The following is a 19868-nucleotide window of genomic DNA, read 5'->3' on the forward strand; positions in this document are numbered from 1 at the left end:
TCTGCAGAAAAGGCAGGAGGAGGGGCCCTGGGGCCGGGGTGGGAGGGGCAGCCCGCACTGAGGGGGCTGGGTGATCTTCATGACGCATGCCCGCAGGCCTGCCTGCCCATCTGTCAATCTATCTGCTTGCCTGCCTTCCAATCCATAATCTATCAATATTTCCCTATTTAAGTTTCTACCTAATCCACCCATCCACCCACCCATCTATCCAGCGATCCATTATCCATCCATCCACCCAGCCACCTATCCACCCATCCATCCACCCATCCATCCACCCATCCATCCATCCATCCATCCATCCATCCACCCATCCACCCACCCATCTATCCAGCCATCCATTATCCATCCATCCACCCAGCCACCTATCCACCCATCCATCCACCCATCCATCCACCCATCCATCCATCCATCCATCCATCCATCCATCAATCCGTCCACCCATCCATCAATCCATCCACCCATCCATTCACCCACCCAACCACCCACCCACCCACCCACCTATGCATCCATCCATCCATCCATCCATCCATCCTCCCACCCACCCACCCACCCACCCATCCATCCACCCAGTCCTCCATCCATCCAATCTGTCTCTCTCTCAAGCTAGCCAGCTAGCTAATCCACCAATTCTCCCAATCTAGCCCTCCATCAGAGGCATCTCTATGTTGGTTTGGGGAAAAGGGTCACAGAGCAGAAAGCGAGGCTGCTTGTGCAGGGGCAGAGAGCCCCGTGCTGACCTGGGGACTCCTGGAGGACGCCGGCTTGCATGAAGGCGAGGTGAACCCCGGGATGCTGTTTCGCAGGTGTTGTGAGCTCAGAACTCAGCTGTGTGTTGTGTGCAGGGCTCCTTTAGGGGAATCCAAGCTGAACCTGGAGCGCGGAGAGGTGGAAACCCGATTCAAGGGCGGCCTCAGGCTCCCCTGCTCCTCATAGGCTCTCCTCGCACACAGACCAGCTGGGTGAGCTTGCAGGAACCACCCGTCTGCCGTGATTTCTACACTTGTTCACCCCCAACACCTGTCCCCGCATCACCACCTGAGCCAACAGGCACGAAGGTGCTCCCTAGGCTGATTGGGGCATGCGGGGCCCTGCTCGAGAGGCCCAGGTGCTCAGTCAAGGGCTGTGGGCCTGCACACCGCCTCAGGGGGCTTTGTCTGTAGCCTGTATAGCGGGAGGAGACTGCAGGGGTGGGTGTGCGTGCCCCTTCCGGTAACGGAACACTGGTCCTTTAGGACGAAGCTCAGTCCACGGCCCGCAGGTCCCCTCAGAGGGCCCATGGAAGCCGTCAAGCCAGCTGGAAAGTTCTGGAGCTCTCTCAGGTGGAGGTGAGCCTGTTCCCCAGTCAGCGGAGCAGCTGGATGCCCGCCCAGCTCTTGGAGCCCCGTGGGCCCCTGACCTGGGGTGGCTGCTCAGAAGCACCCAGCACCGTCTGGCTCTGAGCTGCCTGTGGCCGCTGGGCTGTGAGAAGGGGCTGGGGCGTCTGTGTCCACATCCTTAGTGCCTGAGTGATGTTGGGGACCCAGCATCACTGCTGGGCCAGGCGCACGTTCCGTACGTGACTCCCATTCCCAACAGCTCTGCAGTGCCTTCCTGCAGTTCCCGGGTCACCAGTGAGGCTGCGAGTCCAGCAGCTCAGTCCGAGCCCTGCTGTGCCGCCCAGCAGCGGGGCCGAGCGCGGCCTCTGAGCCGCCATCTCTCTCCGTCCACCCGACCGGCTGCCTGCCCGCCTCTCCTGGGCCTCTGCTTCCTCTTTCGTTCCTGGAGATTCTGCTGGCTCAGCCTTCCTATTCCGGGAGCCGCGGAGCCCTTGGTGGGGGCGCCCTACCAGGCATCTCACGGGCTGGACTGTGAGTCTCCCGGGGCCTAACGTTGTCCCCAACCTGCAGACAGGAGCTGAGCCCCAGAGGGGCTGGGATGCCAGGCACCCGGCTGCCGGTGTGTGAAGCCACAGGTCAAACGCAGGACGGCTGGCTGCACTGCCCTGCTTCCCCGCCTGTGACGCTAGGACTTCTCTCCTCCTCTCAGCCTCCAGTTCTATGTGGACCGCACCTGACGCTCAACACAGTTGACGGGCAGGATCTGCACTCCGGGTGAGCAGGCTGGGACCGGGGACCCGTCGCTGCAGGGCTTGTGCCTGGACAAACGTCTCCTTGAGCAACACAGTACAAAGAAACTCTGTGCTGTGACCCTGTGGACCATAGCCCGCTGGCTCCTCTGTCCATGGGGATTCTCCAGGCAAGAATACTGGAGAGGGTTGCCATACCCTCCTGCAGAGCATCTTCCCAACCCAGAGATAGAACCCAGGTCTCCCGCATTGCAGGCGGTTTCTTTACTGTCTGAGCCCCAGGGAAGCCCCCAGAGAAACTATAAGGGATTAAAAATAACTCCGTGCCTGTGCTTCCCTCATTTGCTTGTTCAGTCGCTCAGTCGTGTCCGACTCTTTGTGACCCCATGGACTGTAGCCCGCCAGGCTCCTCTGTCCATGGGCTTTCCCAGGCAAGAATGCTGGAGTGGGTTGTCCTTCCCTTCTCCAGGGGATCTTCTCAACCCAGGGATCAAACTCGCGTCTCCTGCATTGGCAGGTGGATTCTTTACCATCTGAGCCACCAGGGAAGCCCAGTTATGTGCAACTGGGGCAAACTCTGGACAACAAGACACAAAGAGACCCAAAGCCCAACTGCCACTTTTGAAGAGCTGGGAGCGAGAGCAGGGCGCCGCGCAAGCTCTCGCAGTCAGCACCACAAAAGGGTGGCAGACCACCCAAGCCACGCTGTGGCCAGCTCCCCGACATGCCCCTACCCTTACCCTGCGTCAGGAAGCAGCTCATCCCCTTCCGGGAGGGAGCAAGGGAACCTGTTTCTGTTCTCGCACCCCCTGCTGCAACAGGGGCCCCAATAAAGCCTGGCCTGAGTTTCCTGTGAGGCCTCTAGTCAATTTCTACTGATTAAGGAGGCCAAGACCCCTGGTGGGTAGCGCAGGCACTGGTGTGGTCCAGGCCTTGCCTCAAATGGTTCCCCGGTTGCCTTCCTGGCAGGGACGTGCCCTCCTCGTGGCTCCTGCCCACCACCCTCATCAACTAGCCACCAGAGGCCAGGACAGGTTCCCTGGGGCAGTGTTGGGGCGGGGTCAGGCACCGCCTTGATGGGGCAGTAGGGGGTCACCCTCCCTCCTGAGGGTTGAGGGTCGCTGTCCTCGGAATTTCCTGCCAGAGAATGACCCAGGTCAAGCTTGTTGAGTGAAACAAGCAATCCCCTCTCCAGGTTTCAGGGAAGGTTCCAGGAGCAGCGCCGGTCCATGAGCTTGATGAGCTTCCTGTGGTCTCCTGATGCTCGCCAGCTCCACCAGCCAGGACAGGCACCCCCGCCGGCCCACCCGGCCTTGACCTCTGGACGCTGACTCCCCCCACCCCGCCCCCCGCCTTGGCCCTGCCCCCTCTCCATCCTCCTGCCGGGAAAGTGGTTCTGAAAGGGAAGCCTGGCCAGGCTCGCTCTCTGTAACGGATGGGGGCCCTAGCGGGAGACGAAGCCTGCTCAGGAATGGCCCCAGGGCCCCGACCTTGGCGGGGAGGACCGGCGACTGGGGAGGGGCACTGTGTCCACGCCAGGCAGTGTCGGGAGGGACCCAGGCCTCAGAGGCAGGAGGGGGCTCCGCGTGGCTTCACTCCTGGTTCCCTCATGCCCCTCGGGGCCCCAGCTCAGGGGCGATAGCGTCTTCCAGCTCTGAATGAGCCCGTGCCTGCTGCCTGATGGGCACTCGGAGAGTTTACCAAATGAAAGGCGCCCCCGCCCCACCAGGGTGACTGGGACTGGCGTTCACCGAGGCTGCAGGCTCCCCGCGCCCTCCTCAGCCAGGCCGCACCCTCGCTGTGATGGGGCAGCCACGGCCCCCCGGGAAAAGCGGGTCCCCACGAGGCCTCCCCAGGGTGACCGGCACTCACCGGGGTGGGCGAGGCCAGAGAGCTGTGCCCCACCTCCCACTCCCGGGTCTGATTCGAGACGTTTGTCAGGGACAAACTTGTGGCGTTCACCCCTCCTCGTCCCTGGTGGCTCAGACGGTAAAGCAGCTGCCAGCAATGCGGGAGACCTGGGTTTGATCCCTGGGTTGTGAAGATCTCCTGGAGAAGGACACAGCAAACCACTCCAGTACTCTTGCCTGGAAAATCCCATGGACAGAGGAGCCTGGTAGGCTACAGTCCACGGGATCACAAAGAGTTGGGCAGGACTGAGCAACTTCACTTGCTGAAGGCACAGACACACGGACACAGCACTCACACGCGCCCTCCTGCTCCTGGTCAGGGCTTGGTCGAAGGTGGTTGCCCACGGATCTTCAGCAGCTTGGCTGAGAGCTGCTGGACAGCTCAGCCTGCAGCCTGGTATCAGGGCGACACCTGCTGGTCAGTTCTGAACCTCAGGGACTGCCCTGAATGGCGTCCCAGGCCCTGTGTGCCTGCTAAGTCACTTCGGTCATATCTAACCCTGTATGACCCCAATCTCTGTAGCACGCCAGGCTCCTCTGTCCATAGGATTCTCCAGGCAAGAACAGTGGAGTGGGTTACCATTTCTTTCTCCAAGGGATCTTCCCAACCCAGGGATTGAACCCGCATCTCTTAAGTCTCCTGCGTTGGCAGGCGGGTTCTGCCAACCTGGGAAGCCCGGCCTGGCCCTGACTTGGGCAGAGACCCGGGTGCTGCTAACTCCTGGCCTGGCCGCTGCCCAGGAATCCCAAGTCTGGACTGGGACGGCCGGGAATCTGCATTTCCACAAGCCCAAGGGTCCTGCTGGTGCTGCTGCACCTCGCTGAGCTGTGCAGAAACTCAGCCAGAGATGGACAGTGAGCCAGCCAGGCGCGAGTCAGCACCCCGAGCTGATGCACAGGCCAGGAGACTGGGGGGCTGTGTGGGGGGCGGGAGGGGGAGATGGTAGGAGACATGGTTCGGTCCCCAGCACAGGCACGGTGCCCTGCACAGCGACTCTGCGTGGCCGGCCTTCTCACCTGGAGAGCTGGTTTTCGTCCTGGTCTTGGTCCCCCAGGGAGAAGGTGGAATCTGGAATTGTGAGTCCCTCCTTCCCACACATAGTCCCCCTACCCTGCTTCATGCGGGGAGGGCGGGGTTTCCATCTTGTAGGAAGTGGTGGGAGGTGCCAGGGAGGACAATGAGCTGGTGGCCTGCAGTGAATTCACTTGAAATCAGCTTCATTTATGAATCTGTCTCTCAGGGAGCTGGCTGAGCCCTGGTTCTAATCAGCCCCTCCTCAAGGGAAAATGTTCCTGAGTGGCCCCTGTCTTTGGAAAAATACTCAGATTCTGGGCTTCTCTGGTGACTCAGACGGTGATGAATCTGCCTGCAATGTGGGAGACCCAGGTTCAATCCCTGGGTTGGGAAGATCCCCTGGACAAGGGCATGGCAACCCGCTGCAGTATTCTTGCCAAGTAGAAAGTCCATGGACAGAGGAGCCTGGTGGGCTACGGTCCCTGAGGTCGCAAAGAACTGGACACAACTGAAACGACTTAGCACACACGCACAAGTGCGCCGATGACTTGGGCACTTGGGCTGGACTCTCTGGACTCCTCACTGTCTGTGGCCAGCAGGCGGTCAGGTGGCTCACGTCTGTAGCTGACAGTCGGCAGCTGACTGGCTGGCGGTCAGCTGGAGTTAGGGGGTCCCTAGGCCTTGCATCTCCCATCGTCCCGGGTGCGTCCAGCAGTTCCCAAGTGACGGCTGCAGCGTTTCTGTGGGCAAGCCTGACGCACCTGTGCTTCTCAAGCTCCTGCCTGCGTCCAGTTTGCGGTTGCTCGCCGCTCATTGGCCCACGCTAGTCACATGACCAGCCTGTATTAAGGATATATACACAGACTCCTCCCCCAGTGGGAGGGGGAGGGTCTGCCATCCGCCCCAGCAGGCGCTCACGAGGCGTGGGGTGTCTGTTGCCTCGTCCTCGGTGCTCTCTCGCCAGGGTGCGTTCGTTGTGACCCTAAGGCAAGGGTTCGCTTTCTGGGGCTTCTCCTCCTTATACGGAGGTGGAGGTCCCCCTGGAATTATGGCAAGTGCATCCGAAGAATCAACGCTTTCGAACTGCGATGCTGGAGAAGACTCTTGAGAGTTCCTTGGCCTGCAGCGAAATCAAATCAGTCGATCCTAAAGGAAATCAACCCTCAATATTCGTTGGAAGGGCTGAAGCTCAAATACTTTAGCCACTTGAGGTGAAGAACTGACTCGTTAGAAAAGACCCTGATACTGGGAAAGACTGAGGGCAGGAGGAGAAGGGGATGACAGAGGATGAGACGGTCGGATGGCATCACCGACGTAATCCCCATGAATCTGAGCAAACTCCAAGAGATAGTGAAGGACAGGGAAGCGTGGTGTGCTGCAGTCCATGGGCTCACGAAGAGCACAACTTAGCAACTAAACAACAGCAATCCATTTGCCCAGCTCCAAGCAAAGGATCCGGGGAAATGCATCTTACCCATGCATGGTCAGGCATGCAGTCCTGTCCAACTCTTATGCGACCCCATGGACGGTAGCCCAACAGGCTCCTCTGTCCATGGGATTTTCCAGGCAAGAATACTGGGGCAGGTCGCCCTGCCCTCCTCCAGGGGATTTTCCCAACCCAGGAATCAAACCCGTGTCTCTTATGTCTTACTCCGTGAGTGTGTATTAAACAAGCCATTGAATTTGTTGAATGGAATTGAAAGTGAAAATGGCTGCAGGTGAGCAATGTATTAATTAGACACAGGGTCTGAAGCTCCAGATGGGCAGCATGCAAATTAGTAGCTCTTTTCAGAGCAGTCCTTTAGATGCCAAGTTCACGGTGATTTGACTCCCCACCAATGTTCTGGGACACCTGCTGTGACCCGGGGGCACGTCCTGCGGACCGCCAGCGGGGAATGTTCCCAGCCTCCCTTGGGCCATAGCCACACTGAGAAGCTGAGGGAAACAACGGACCGTCTCCCCAGAAAGCAGACTCCCGTGTTGTGTGTACTGGGGCTCTTGCGGGGAACGGGATCCCCTCCAGCTGATTTTAGTCGAAAGGAGATCGTCATGGGGTATTAACAGGGCGCTGGGGTCATAGGTGGAGAAGGCAATGGCAACCCACTCCAGTGCTTTTGCCTGGAGAATCCCAGGGACTGTGGAGCCTGGTGGGCTGCCGTCTACGGGGTCACACAGAGTCAGACATGCCTGAGGCGACTTAGCAGCAGCAGCAGGGGTCATAGGAGGTGCTGAGGAGACAGACTCAGAGCTGTGGCCTCAGCAATGACTGAAAATATAACCGGGCCAACCAAGGGGCTCCTTGCTCACTGGAAGCCACCTGCTTGGCTGGGAAGCTGCTGCTTTAGAGCTTTAGAGTCAGGCCACCACTGTTGCCATCAGAAAACTTCCAGAAACCACCTGGGTTGGGAAGCTGCCAATAGGTAAGCCACACATCTGTGCTCGCCTGCAAGAACACCCAGCGGTGGTGGTAGAGCTTTGCCTTACATGCACTTTCAGTTGGATGGAAATGTAACCATGGGTCTTGCCCACATCACAGCTGGACCACTCACTGCAAGGGAGTGTGGGAAATGCAACAGGAAGATGCTGCTGCTGCTGCTGCTAAGTCGCTTCAGTCGTGTCCAACTCTGTGCGACCCCATAGACGGCAGCCCACCAGGCTCCCCCATCCCTGGGATTCTCCAGGCAAGAACACTGGAGTGGGTTGCCATTTCCTTCTCCAATGCATGAAAGTGAAATCTGAAAGTCAAGTCGCTCAGTCACGTCTGACTCTTCGCGACCCCATGGACTACAGCCTACCAGGCTCCTCCGTCCATGGGATTTTCCAGGCAAGAGTACTGGAATGGGGTGCCATTGCCTTCTCTGAGGAAGATGCTAGGGAAGGTTAAGATGGAGGGTGGTCTTCAAGACCTTCCTCTGCACTCTGCATCTCTCTCTCTCTATTTCCCAGACAATATCAGCTCCCCATCCATTTACGGTAGGAGGCAAACCCCAGGTCTGTAACTTTAAGGTGCAACAGTTCCAATAGTTCTTACAGTTCTAATAGTTCTTACGAGTTCAGCATCAGAGCGAAATCTTTCCTTAGGGCAAAGCAGGCCATACAGTGAGGCTATGATCATTGGGTCTGGATTTCTGAACTTGTCCGTGCCTTAAAGAGAACAGAGTCAGGGTTATCATTTTGTATTTGTTTTTGGAGAAATGAGTTTATGCATCTTTCCGTAGAGTGCCCCCTCCTGGACGTCCACCCTTCTCACAACCTTCCTAAAGAAGGCGGTATAAAGTGTCAATGAGGGCAGATACAAGGTTTTCTCTAAGAATCTGTCCATTTCTTCCACGTTGTCCATTTTATTGGCGTATAGTTGCTGATAGTAGTCTCTTATGATCCTTTGTATTTCTGTATTGTCTGCTGTGGTCTCTGCATTTTCATTTCTAATTTTGTTGATTTGATTTTTCTCCCTTTGTTTCTTGATGAATCTGGCTAATAATTTGTCTATTTCATTTATCTTCTCAAAGAACCAGCTTTTAAATTTGTTGATTTTTGCTATCCTCTCTTTTCTTTTGCATTTATTTCTTCCCTAATTTTTATGATTTCTTTCCTTCTACTAACGCTGGGGTTCTTCATTTCTTCCTTTTCTAGTTGCTTTTAGGTGTAGAGTTAGGTTATTTATTTGACTTTTTTCTTGTTTCTTGAGGTAAGCTTGTATTGCTATGAACCTTCCCCTTAGCACTGCTTTTACTGAGTCCCATAGGTTTTGGGTTGTTGTGTTTTCATTTTCATTCATTGCTATGCACATTTTTATTTCTTTTTTGATTTCTTCTGTGATTTGTTGGTTATTCAGAAGCACGTTCTGGACAAGGGAATGGCAACCCACTCCAGTACTCTTGCCTGGAAAATCCCATGGACGGAGGAGCCTGGTGGGCTGCAGTCCATGGGGTCGCGAAGAGTCAGACATGACTGAGCGACTTCACTTTCACTTTTCACTTTCATGCATTGGAGAGGGAAATGGCAACCCACTCCAGTGTTCTTGCCTGGAGAATCCCAGGGATGGGGGAGCCTGGTGGGCTGCCGTCTATGGGGTCGCACAGAGTCGGACACGACTGAAGCGACTCAGCAGCAGCAGCAGCAGCAGCAGCAGCATTCCATTTTATATATATATATACACACACACACCACATGTTTATCCATTCTTTGGTTGACAGACACTTCGGTTGCTTCCATGTATTGGCTATTGTAAATAATTCTGCTATGAACACTGAGTGTCATGTATCTTTTCAAATCGGTGTTTTCGTTTTCTTCAGGTAAATACGCGGGAGTGGAATTGCTAGATCATATGGCAGTTCTGTTTTTCGTTTTTTGAAGAATCTTCATACTATTTCCCACAGTGGCTGCACCAATTTACATTCCTACCAGCCGTGTACAGCGTTCCCCTATTTCCACATCACTCCAACATTTGTTATTTTTGGCCTTTTTGATATTCAAAACTAAACTCAAAGTGAATTAAAGGCCTAGTGAAGACCTGAAGGGCTTGCCAAGTGGTGCTAGTGGTAAAGAACCCACCTGCCAATGCAGGAGGGGTAAGAGATGCAAGTTCCATCCCTGGTCCTGGAAGACCCCCTGGAGAAGGAAATGGCAACCTCGCCCAGTGTTCTTGCCTGGAAAATCCCATGGACAGAGGAGCCTGGCGGGCTACAGTCCATGGGGTCACAAAGAGTTGGAGACGCCTGAAGCAGCTTAGCGTGCATGCACACATAAGACCCCAAACCACAAAACTCCTAGAGAACATAGGTAGGACAGCCTCTGACATAAAATGTGACAATATCTTTTTGGTCCCATATCCTAAGGCAAAAGAAATAAAAGCAAAAATAACACAAATGGGACCCAAGTAAAGTTAAAAGCTTTTGCACAGCAAAGAAGCCCTTCAATAAATGAAAAGACAGCCTATGGAATGGGAGACAATGTCTGCAAATGATATGACAGATAAGGAGTTAATATTCAACATATACACACAGCTCATAGAACTCAATATTTTAAAAAGTCGATTAAAACATAGGCAGAAGCCCTGAGTAGGCTTTTTCCCAAAGAAGACGTACTGATGGCCAATAGGTACTTGAAAAGTTGCTCAACACCAGAGAAGTTTGCATCGGAGAAATGCAAATCACACCTGCCAGAACGGCCGTCACCAGAAAGATCTCCAGGGGATTGTGATGCACTTTCAGCTTGAGAACCCCTGGTTTATGCCAGTGACATATGCTTACAGACAGCTTCACCATTTGCACATGCCATTTCTTACTCATTCTTGTAACAGCTCTGCTCATGGAGACAGAGATGAGGTTGTTGTTCCATCGCTCAGTTGTGTCCGACTCTTTGTGACCCCATGGACTGCAGCACACCGGGCTTCCCTGTCCTTCACCGTCTCCCAGAGCTTGCTTAAACTCTTGTCCATTGAGTCGGTGATGCCATCCAACCATCTCACCCTCTGTCACCCCCTTTTCCTCCTGCCCTCAATCTTTCTTAGCATCAGGATCTTTTCCAATGAGTCAGCTCTTCATATCAGGGGGCCAGTTTATTGAAGGTTTGGTTTCAGCAACAGTCCTTCCAATGAACATTCAGAGTTGATTTCCTTTAGAATTGCCTGGTTGGATCTCCTTGCTATCCAAGAGTCTCTCAAGAGTCTTCTCCAGCCCCACAGTTTGAAAGCATCAATTCCTTGGCGCTCAGCCTTCTTTATGGTCCAACTCTCACATCCATACATGACTACTGGGAAAACCATAGGTTTGACTAGACAGGCCTTTGTTGGAAAAGTGATGTCTCTGGTTTCTAATATGCTGTCTAGGTTGGTCATAGCTTACTGTTCATAGCGTTCTCGAGGCAAAAGCACTGGAGTGGTCTGCCATTCCCTTCCCCACTGTAAGAGGGGAGGTAGACACAGAGATAAGGACAGAAATAGAGACCGAGCAGATGATCAGAAAGGGTGATGCTGGGTCAAGGGAAGTTCAGATTGATCATGTGACCTGCCTGAGGTCACAGGTCACAGCTCAGCCATGACTGCGGAGTTCCTCTTTCCCCATCATGCCATTCTCCTTCAGAAGGGAGGGAGTTGTGTGAAGGGAGAAGCCAGCGGTGTCTGCTTTGCATTGTGTAGACTTTTCCTTTAAAGTTCAGGCTTCTATCCCACGTAGGGTGAGCCAAAACGGCACTATGAGCCTGCAGTTGCCAGTCACGCTGACGGTGATGACGCACTGCACCCTGAGCCTGCAGCCTGCTCCAGGTAGACCAGCTCTCCACTCCCCGTCCTGTTCCCATTCCCCAACTGTTGAGTCTGGCAGTCGGTCCACCTGGTGGGAGGTGCAGACAGCAGACTTGATACTTGCCACGTGGGTTCAACTACTCCACAGCTTAGCTTTTAGTTTTAAATGATCCATTTCCCCCTGACATCCTGGCTTTTTCTCAAGGGACACCTAGTTGCAGATTTCAACATCCTCTATGAATCAGTGAGCTTTGGTGCTGGAAAATCTAACATGCGCCCTGACTTTGTCCAGAGTTAGAAGGCGTCTGGAAGATTATCTGGGTCTGTCTCTTTATGGAGATACAGAAACAGCGAGGTGCTTTGCTCATAAAATGCTGGTAATTAAGAATACCAGTACGTTCAACCAGTCTTCTCATCGAGAAGGTGTTAGTTTAATGCAGCGTCATAATTTGCATTAAAAAAGCACCAAGTTTTAACAATGACTTGAACAGAAATAAAACATAAGAATAAGATCACAGTATTGTCTTCATTTCAAAGCAGCAAAAAGGTTTGTCTGGAAGCATTTAATTACATTCCCAAGTCAAGCTCCTTATCTTCCAAAGTCTGAGCAAACTTGAGTATTATATAATTCCTTAGCATGCTACCAGCTCTGTGAAACCTTTGAACTCCAGAACTTTTTCTGGACTTCTCTTTAAAACCTCTCTTTAAATCTGGTTTACAGTAACTCTTGGTGAATATTTAATAATAACGATAATAAAACAAGTGGTCAACGTGAGGCATGTGGGATCTTGGGAATCTTAGCTCTCTGACTAGGGATCAAACCCATGCCCCCTGCATTGAGGGGCAAAGTCTTAACCACAGGACTGCCAAGTAATTCCTCAAAAAATGTGTTTTATTCATACATAGAATGTTCTTTGGCAATAAAATATAACAAACTATTAATAAATGCCGTCTCATAAGCAAGTCCTCACGTTGACCACTTGTTTTATTGTCGTTATTATTAAATATTCACCAAGAGTTCCTGTAAACCAGGTATCATAAGCAAACCTTAAAATATCGTGCTCAATGAAAGAATTCATTCATAAAAGACTACATAGTTTACGTTTCCATTTGTGTGAAATATCCATAATAGGTGCGTAAATACAGACAGAACACGGATTGGTGATTACCTGGGGGAGAAAGAAGTGAGGAGCACCTGTTCAGTGAGCCCAGGATTTTCTTTTGGGGTGATGGAAATGTTTTGGAACTAAATAGGGGTGGTAATTGTACATTTTGAATGTACCAAATGTTACTGAATTGTATACTTTTTTTGTGTGAATTTCACTTTAAAAAAAAAAAGGCTGAAAAAAGAAAACAATAAAACAAGTGCTCAAAAAATTTACTGAGCACTTTTTACCCAGATGGCAGCTTTCTAAACCGCTTATACGGGTCAGTTCTTTGTATCCACTGCAGGTCTATTGTCTTCTCCACTTCATAGCGGAAGAAACTGTGCTATGGAGTTAGGTGGCTTGCATAAGGTCACACAGCCTATTGGAACCAGACTTCAAATCCAAGTGTTTCACTGCAGACTTGTACACTTGTGAGGTGTGACCTCAGTATTTAACAAACAAGTGAGGGAGGATGAGCGGATGGGTACATGGGTGCATGGATGGTTGGAGGAGTGGATGGGTGGACAGATGGAGGAGGGGCAGGAGGGAGCGATGGATGAAGGGGATGGATGCGTGAAGAGCTGACTGGCTGGTCAGCTGGATGAAAATAAAGAACAAGAAGTAGTACCCTTGGGTGACCTCTAGCCTGGACTCTTCACTCCTGGGCATCCAGCACGAAGTGCACAGATAAAGGCTGGGCTGGCCCAGGGACGGCTCCCAGGGTGGCAGTATCATGCTGAGTGAGCTGGGAGGGGCTCGCTTGAAATGACCGCAAGTCAGGAAGCCCTGGGAGTGATGGGACAGCCCCAGCTGAACTGCCTTCCCTCGCTGCTGTTGTCCAGACTGGAGCATAAACAGCCCCCTAATCTGAGCTCCAAAGAGCTGCCCAGGGCACGCGACACCCTGGGCTCGGATTGGGCATCCTGCCAAAGCCAGGGATCAAACTCTCCAGGGGCAGGAGAGTCGTCTGGGGGCTGAGTTTACAGTTATTCACCCCAATCTCTCCATTGGCTTTTAACAAAGCCATTTTCAGCATCCAATTAAGTTGTAATGGACCATTAGGATCACTAATTGTTGTGTATTTAATAGGAGAAACTCACTCTCGAGTAGTTAATGTAAATCACTTGCTGAATGCTGGTAACTACACTCCCCAGACAAGCCGATTTCTGTGTGTGAAGTTCCCCTTGGCTCACTCTCCCTGAGTGGACTTTCCACCTCTCCAGTTAGACACACCCTCCGTTCGCAATGGCAGGGTGGGTTTTGCTTCTGTCCTGTGGAACACAAGATGGGAATCTTCTCTCTAAGCATGCTACCAGCATCACCGCCCCCCCCCCCTCACCTGCACTGGAAGCCTCTCTTGGGTATTTGGGGAGTTTGGAGAGCACGGTCAATGCTTTTCTCTATCCCGAGCATTCAGCCTGACACCTGCTATAATCACTGGCTGTATGATGATGAGATCAGAGGGAGGAAAGACTAGGGAGGTGAGGATGCTCCCATATCCGCAGCCTGTGCTTGTTCTGGTGGCTGAGGCATGGAGACTGGAGAGAGAGCTGCTGGAGGCCTTCTGCTGCAGGCTGACATCGCTGGAGAGTCCGCCTGGGCTCACAGCCCCAGGGATGATGATGTCAAGACTTGAGAGCCCTACCAGCAGGCACTGAGGCCCTTTCCTCAGGAAAATAAAACCTCACCAAACCTGCTAGCTGTGTGACACCTCCTTTCTCAGATGGAAGAACAGAGACTTTAGGGGACCTCCTGACTTCAACCCTGCCTACCCCACTCCTGATAGAAAGGGGCTTTGGGGTGAATAAGAAGATGAGAGAGTGAGTAGATAACATACCCCCAGGAGGAAGTATGTTCTGAAGCCAGGTATTTGGAAAGATCGCTGTTCAGTCGCTCAGTCACGTCTGACTCTGTGACCCCATGGACTGCAGCACACTAGGCTCCCCTGTCCTTCACCGTCTCCCGGAGCTTGCTCAGACTCAGGTCCATTGAGTTGGTGATGGTTGGTGATGTCCAACCATCTCATCCTCTGTCATCACCTTCTTCTCCTTGGAAAAGATTATCCAAGTCTAAATCCCAGCGCAAAATTCCGTCCCAAATACACTGACAAGGAAAAGGATTTTATTTTTATATATTTATCCACAACACCTGAGGTTGGTTCCCAGACCTCTTCTGTCAACTACAGACCAGATTAAATAAAATTAAGATATACTGGCTTCCCAAACAATGGCTCTGTGATGGATTTCAGGCTTGGTTGGTTCAAGCCATGCTGTGAGGCGTCAGAATCTCTTTCTCTCTTTCTGTTTCTCTCTCTGTCTCTCTTCCTCGTCTGCCCTTTCCTTCTCCTCTCCCCACGCCAGGATCTTCTGCAATGGCGTGGTTCTCATGCAGGCACTCCATCATGGCAGCTTGCAGTCAGCAGCTCTAGACTTCTATCTAAGAGGGTAGTTCCCTCACAATGGGAGCTGCTGTCCAACAGCTAATGTCCTGGAATTGAGTCTCACTGACCCGGCCTGGGTGACATTCCACTGGGACTGGTCAGCCAGGCTCTGGTCATATGCCCATACTTGCAGGAGAGGGTAGGTGTCAGCTTCATCCAAACCACCCCCAAAGGAAGACCCAGAGGGAGAAAGAGGGCTGCACCATGAATGTATCAGTCCTGTCCCGACATGCTGTGCTCTGTGTCCTGGGGACCTTGACCAGCCAGGACCACATCACAGGGCGCTGGGCAGTGGCTCTCTGAGGAGCAACGCGACTCAGGTGCGGCTGAGCCATGGCCTGGGTGTGCTGCTGGCTGATGTGAAGGGGGCGGCCCTGGACACCACAAGCGGGAGCCTGTTGGGGCGGTCCTTGGTATTTTTGGTATTTTCTCTTCTGAATGACCCTTGGACCATCTTGTCAAATTCCACTCAAATCTCACTGGGATTTGACTAGGGTCGCACTGGATCTCTGGGTGAACTGGGGAGAACTGACATCTTATATATTGTTTCTTACCCTCGAGCGTGTTATTTCCTCCCTGTATTGGTGTCCTCTTTCAGTTCTGTTCAGTTCAGTTCAGTCGCTCAGTCGTGTCTGACTCTTTGCAATGCCATGAATCGCACCACGCCAGGCCTCCCTGTCCATCACCATCTCCCGGAGTTCACTCAGACTCACGTCCATCGAGTCAGTGATGCCATCCAGCCATCTCATCCTCTGTCGTCTCCTTCTCCTCCTGCCCCCAGTCCCTCCCAGCATCAGAGTCTTTTCCAATGAGTCAACTCTTCACATGAGGTGGCCAAAGTATTGGAGTTTCAGCTTTAGCATCACTCCTTCCAAAGAAATCCCAGGGTTGATCTCCTTCAGAATGGACTGGTTGGATCTCCTTGTAGTCCAAGGGACTCTCAAGAGTCTTCTCCAACACCACACTTCAAAAGCATCAATTCTTCAGTGCTCAGCCTTCTTCACAGTCCAACTCTCACATCCATACATGACCTCTTTAGTAAGTCAATAGAAGCTTACAATAAGTCTTGTACCTTTCTGGTTAGTTTACTTTTCTTCTCTAGGTACTTGACAGCATTTGTTGTCCTTTCTCAATTTTATTTCCTAATTGGTTATTGTAGATTGCGTCATGCACTCTTATTTTGGCTCCCAAGGGATGAAGAAAGATTCAGTTGAGACTTCATTATAACAAAAAGGGGTGTGTGATTTATTATGTCATTAACTGAAAAACAGGGCTGGCTGGCTTCAGGCACCAAAGGATGAAACCTCTTCCCCTGCTTGTGTCCTCCACATACATATCGTTTAGGGAAACACCAGCTGCTTCAACAGATAACCCTTGGTCTTGGCAGCTGAACCCAACACAAGATGAGTCTGCTTATTGATCATCTAAGAGTCTCAGTGCCTCTTCTCTGAGCAGGGATTCCAGGACGCAGCCTCCATCAACCCAGGGGTCCCAAGGTCAGCTCCAGCCTAGGCAGGAGGGAGGGAGGACGGGGTAGCACTTATGTGTCTACACGGAAGTGGTGAGAGTCAAAGGGTAAGGAAAAGCAAAATGCGGTCCAGCCGTACAACGGGGTGTCATTCAGCAACGAAAAGGCAGGAGTGTACCGACACCAGCTGCAACACGGACGCACCTTGAAAACACAGCACGTGAAAGAAGCCACGTAGAAAAGGCCAAGTGTTGCGCAGCTCCGTTTCTATGGAATGAGTAAGGGCGCTTCCACAGGGACAGAGAGCAGGTGGGAGGTGCCAGGGGCTGGAGGAGACGAGGAGGCGAAGGGGCTGCCAACGGATGCAGGGGGGCTTGGGCCTCTGGGTGGGAACCGCTTCCGGACGCTCGTGCTGACTTTCTTCCCTCAGTTCCCCCTGATCTCCGGTGCCCCTGCTTGGGGTTCTTTACCGATTTAAACCCATCCCTGCCAAATGACCTTGCTCAAGTTTGTGAACCTCTTTCTCAACGTTGGCTCCTGCACCATGAAATCGGCTCGAATAAGCCAGTCTCACAGACTTATTTCTTGGAAAGCAAAGTCTGTAAAATCTCTCTTCAGCAATGACCACCCGCTTTCGCGTGTTCTTTTTTAAAATACAGATATTTAGATTTACTGTATACATGCTACGTACACAGTTTTGAAGGAATAAAAACCCCACACTCCAGAGCATAAGACAAGACACAGAACAAAGACTGGCGCTGCCGTACAGATGGGTCAGCAAACGTGAATGACAGGTGTATGGTTTTTGGCTTTCCAGGGGGCACTAGTGGTAAAGAACGTGCCTGCCGACACAGGAGACATAAGGGAGGCAGGTCTCATCCCTCCTGTAGGAAGACCTGGCAACCCGCCCCAGGGGTCTTGCCTGGAGAATCCCATGGACAGAGGAGCCTGGTGGGTTACAGCCCACGGGGTCGCAAAGAGCTGGACATGACAGAGCAATTACCACATATGAATACATGTGATTTTTAACCACGTTCATATTATGCAGTTTTAAAACTAATGTTTTACAATGATCAAATCCTTACTTGAAACTGTAGTGTTGGTAAAGGATGTATGCCATTTTAAGTATTAATTCAGAGACATACACAACAATTTTGCTGGTATTTATGTGGTATAAATGAGGAATACATACGTGAAGGATATGCTTTCATGAACTTAGCTGTGCTTTCAGGAGCCAGAGCATCCGTGTTGTTCCTGCCATGTTGGAGGTCAAGTTCGTGTCAGGGCGGCCCTTCCCAGCCCCCACGGTGGTTCGGGGCCACGTGACTTGCTCTGAACCATTAATTGTGGATAGATGTGCAGCATGCACCTTTGCTGCCAGTGAAAGCTCCTCCAGGGCACACATATTGTGCACCCACAGGACGAGACAATGTTCCAGATGGTGTCAGCTCTGTCAGCCTGATTCGGGGGTGAGCGTGAAGCAGGAGAGAGTCCCTGGGACCTTCAGTGGATGTGCAACACAGGTGAGAAACAGACCTTTGTTCTGCGGCACTGAGTCTTGGGGAATGTTTGTTTCTGCAGCACAGCTTAGCCACGCTGACTGATACTCAGTTGCCAGAGATCCCTGCTCATGACTCTGCCCTGATGCAGAGAGAGCCCTGTAAGCATTTCCCAAAATGCTGCAAGCCTTGCTCAGAGAGGCTGTCTGTTCTTTATTGACCCTTTTAATCGAAGTCTGGGGGAGGAAGGGCCATGCCCAGATTTGAGTTTGTTATGAGCTCTGATCAGTTCAGTCAAGCTGAGGTTTAGCCTGGAGCTGGTGAGACAGGTGATGTGGTCCAGACAGCCACGAATCAGAGGGTCCTCCTCCCAACGATGGAGAAGCCCATCTCCCTGTATTCTTCTCTGGTGACCCACATGTCCTTGAAGGTGGAGAGTGAGCACAGGATGGAGCCACCTACCCAGGCACCATACAGAGAATACGGACAGGTGGACACCTGCACGGGCGGGGAGGAGGCAGAGGGGGGAGTGGAGGAGGGAAGGGAGGAGGGGGAGGCGGGAGGGAGGGTCAGAGGGGAGACGGGAGAGAAAGCTGGATCAAAAAACTAGCAAACTGGGGATCAAAACGCCAGTCCCTGAGCGAACTTCACAGGCAGTCATCCCCCCCCAGCAAGGACTGTCCATTCCAACCTTGAAAGACGCTTCGTGGCCTTCATCCCACTGCTTGTAGCTTAAAATGATAGGATAAAAGGGATAAGAACACAAAGGACTCACAGCTGACTGTTGGATTCACTCTAAAAACGCCCGACACACTTGATACGTATATTAAGACTACGCAAAAGGCAAACATTATTTTGTAGAAAAAAACACAGCTAAGCAAAAAACAAAAAGAAATCCAAGTAATCAGACCACGTGGAGAAGATCTCGTCTACCGCCTGAGGCATCACACCAAGACTTTCTCTGGTTTCTGCTCTGTTCTTACTTTTAGACTGACGTTAGCCAGGCATGCGGCAGATAGCGGTGTTTCTTAGCCAAGTCAGGTCACCCTTGGGTTGAGCAGGTAAACATCTCCACACCCACTTGCCAGGTGGCATCACTGAGGCTCTGAAGGACAGGTCACTTGCTCAAGGTCAGATGGTGTCTTCCTCACAGGTTCACTGACTCTCCTTAAGGCTCTCAGACACGTCATAGTACAACATGTTCATTCTCCTAAACTGCGAGGCGAACACACAACTGCAGGGCTAAGGGATTTAGAAGGAGGATTTCAAACACCCGCGGTCCAACTGGAAGCGGGAACGAGGGAAGATGAGTTGTCAGATTAAGTCATGGGGAAGCTTGCTGACTCCATTGCCGTAGAACCATGCTTGGCTTGGAAACCATCTGCTACTATTAGTTAAGACAAGAAAAACTGCTAAAATTTTAGGGGTGGGGAATAAGGAAAAGGGTCACAAAGGGCGTGGGAGAGCATATTCAGGGTCAGGCATCAGGCAGAGAAAAGAGCTGGTCACAGGAGCCTGGGACCCTGTGTGCTGGCTTTTTTTCCATCAATAAGCTGCCAGCCTGGATGAGCCACAGACCCCATCTATGTCCTGTCTAAACAAACAAAGAAAACCAGGCAAAGGTGTACACAACATGAGGTCTGTTCATTCAGAAGAGAGCAAAGCCCCCAGCAGAAGAAAGTGGCCAGAAGGTCGGAATAAGTGACTACAAAGACATAAAAGGAGATGAGCAAGAAGGAATGCGGCACCGGGAGCTATGTGCAGTACCCTGAGATGGGCCGTAACGGGGCAGAAGGTCAAAAGATGAATGCATGTGTCACTCTATCACTTTGGTGCATAGCAGAAACGGACGCAACAACTGCCCTTCAATTTAAATGAAGAAAAAGAGAAAAGCTACAGGCAACTAGGAAACCTGCCAAAGACTCACCTTCATTAGCCATTAAAGAAACAAAATTAAAACAGTTATTTTTCATCTACCCACTTGGGAAAGAGTTTTAAAAATGATGAGCCCCGTTGGAAGGACTGATGTTGGGGCTGAAACTCCAATACTTTGGCCCCCTGATGCGAAGAGCTGACTCA

At 51.9% G+C, this 19868-nt stretch overlaps 1 protein-coding gene across 2 annotated transcripts in view; it reads right to left on the reverse strand.

The window, feature by feature from the left end:
- Positions 1–16046: 16046 nt before the first annotated feature.
- Positions 16047–19868, reverse strand: part of LOC138427157 (actin, aortic smooth muscle-like) — a 40090-nt gene continuing 36268 nt past the window's right edge. For both annotated transcript variants that reach the window (XM_069566483.1, XM_069566484.1), the window contains exon 9: positions 16047–18287. In XM_069566483.1, coding sequence (XP_069422584.1) covers positions 18144–18287 — 144 coding nt within the window. In that variant the 3' untranslated portion in view covers positions 16047–18143. The remainder of the gene's footprint in view (positions 18288–19868) is intronic.

Source organism: Ovis canadensis, chromosome 21 (genome assembly GCF_042477335.2).
Source record: "Ovis canadensis isolate MfBH-ARS-UI-01 breed Bighorn chromosome 21, ARS-UI_OviCan_v2, whole genome shotgun sequence".
Classification (NCBI taxonomy): domain Eukaryota; kingdom Metazoa; phylum Chordata; class Mammalia; order Artiodactyla; family Bovidae; genus Ovis; species Ovis canadensis.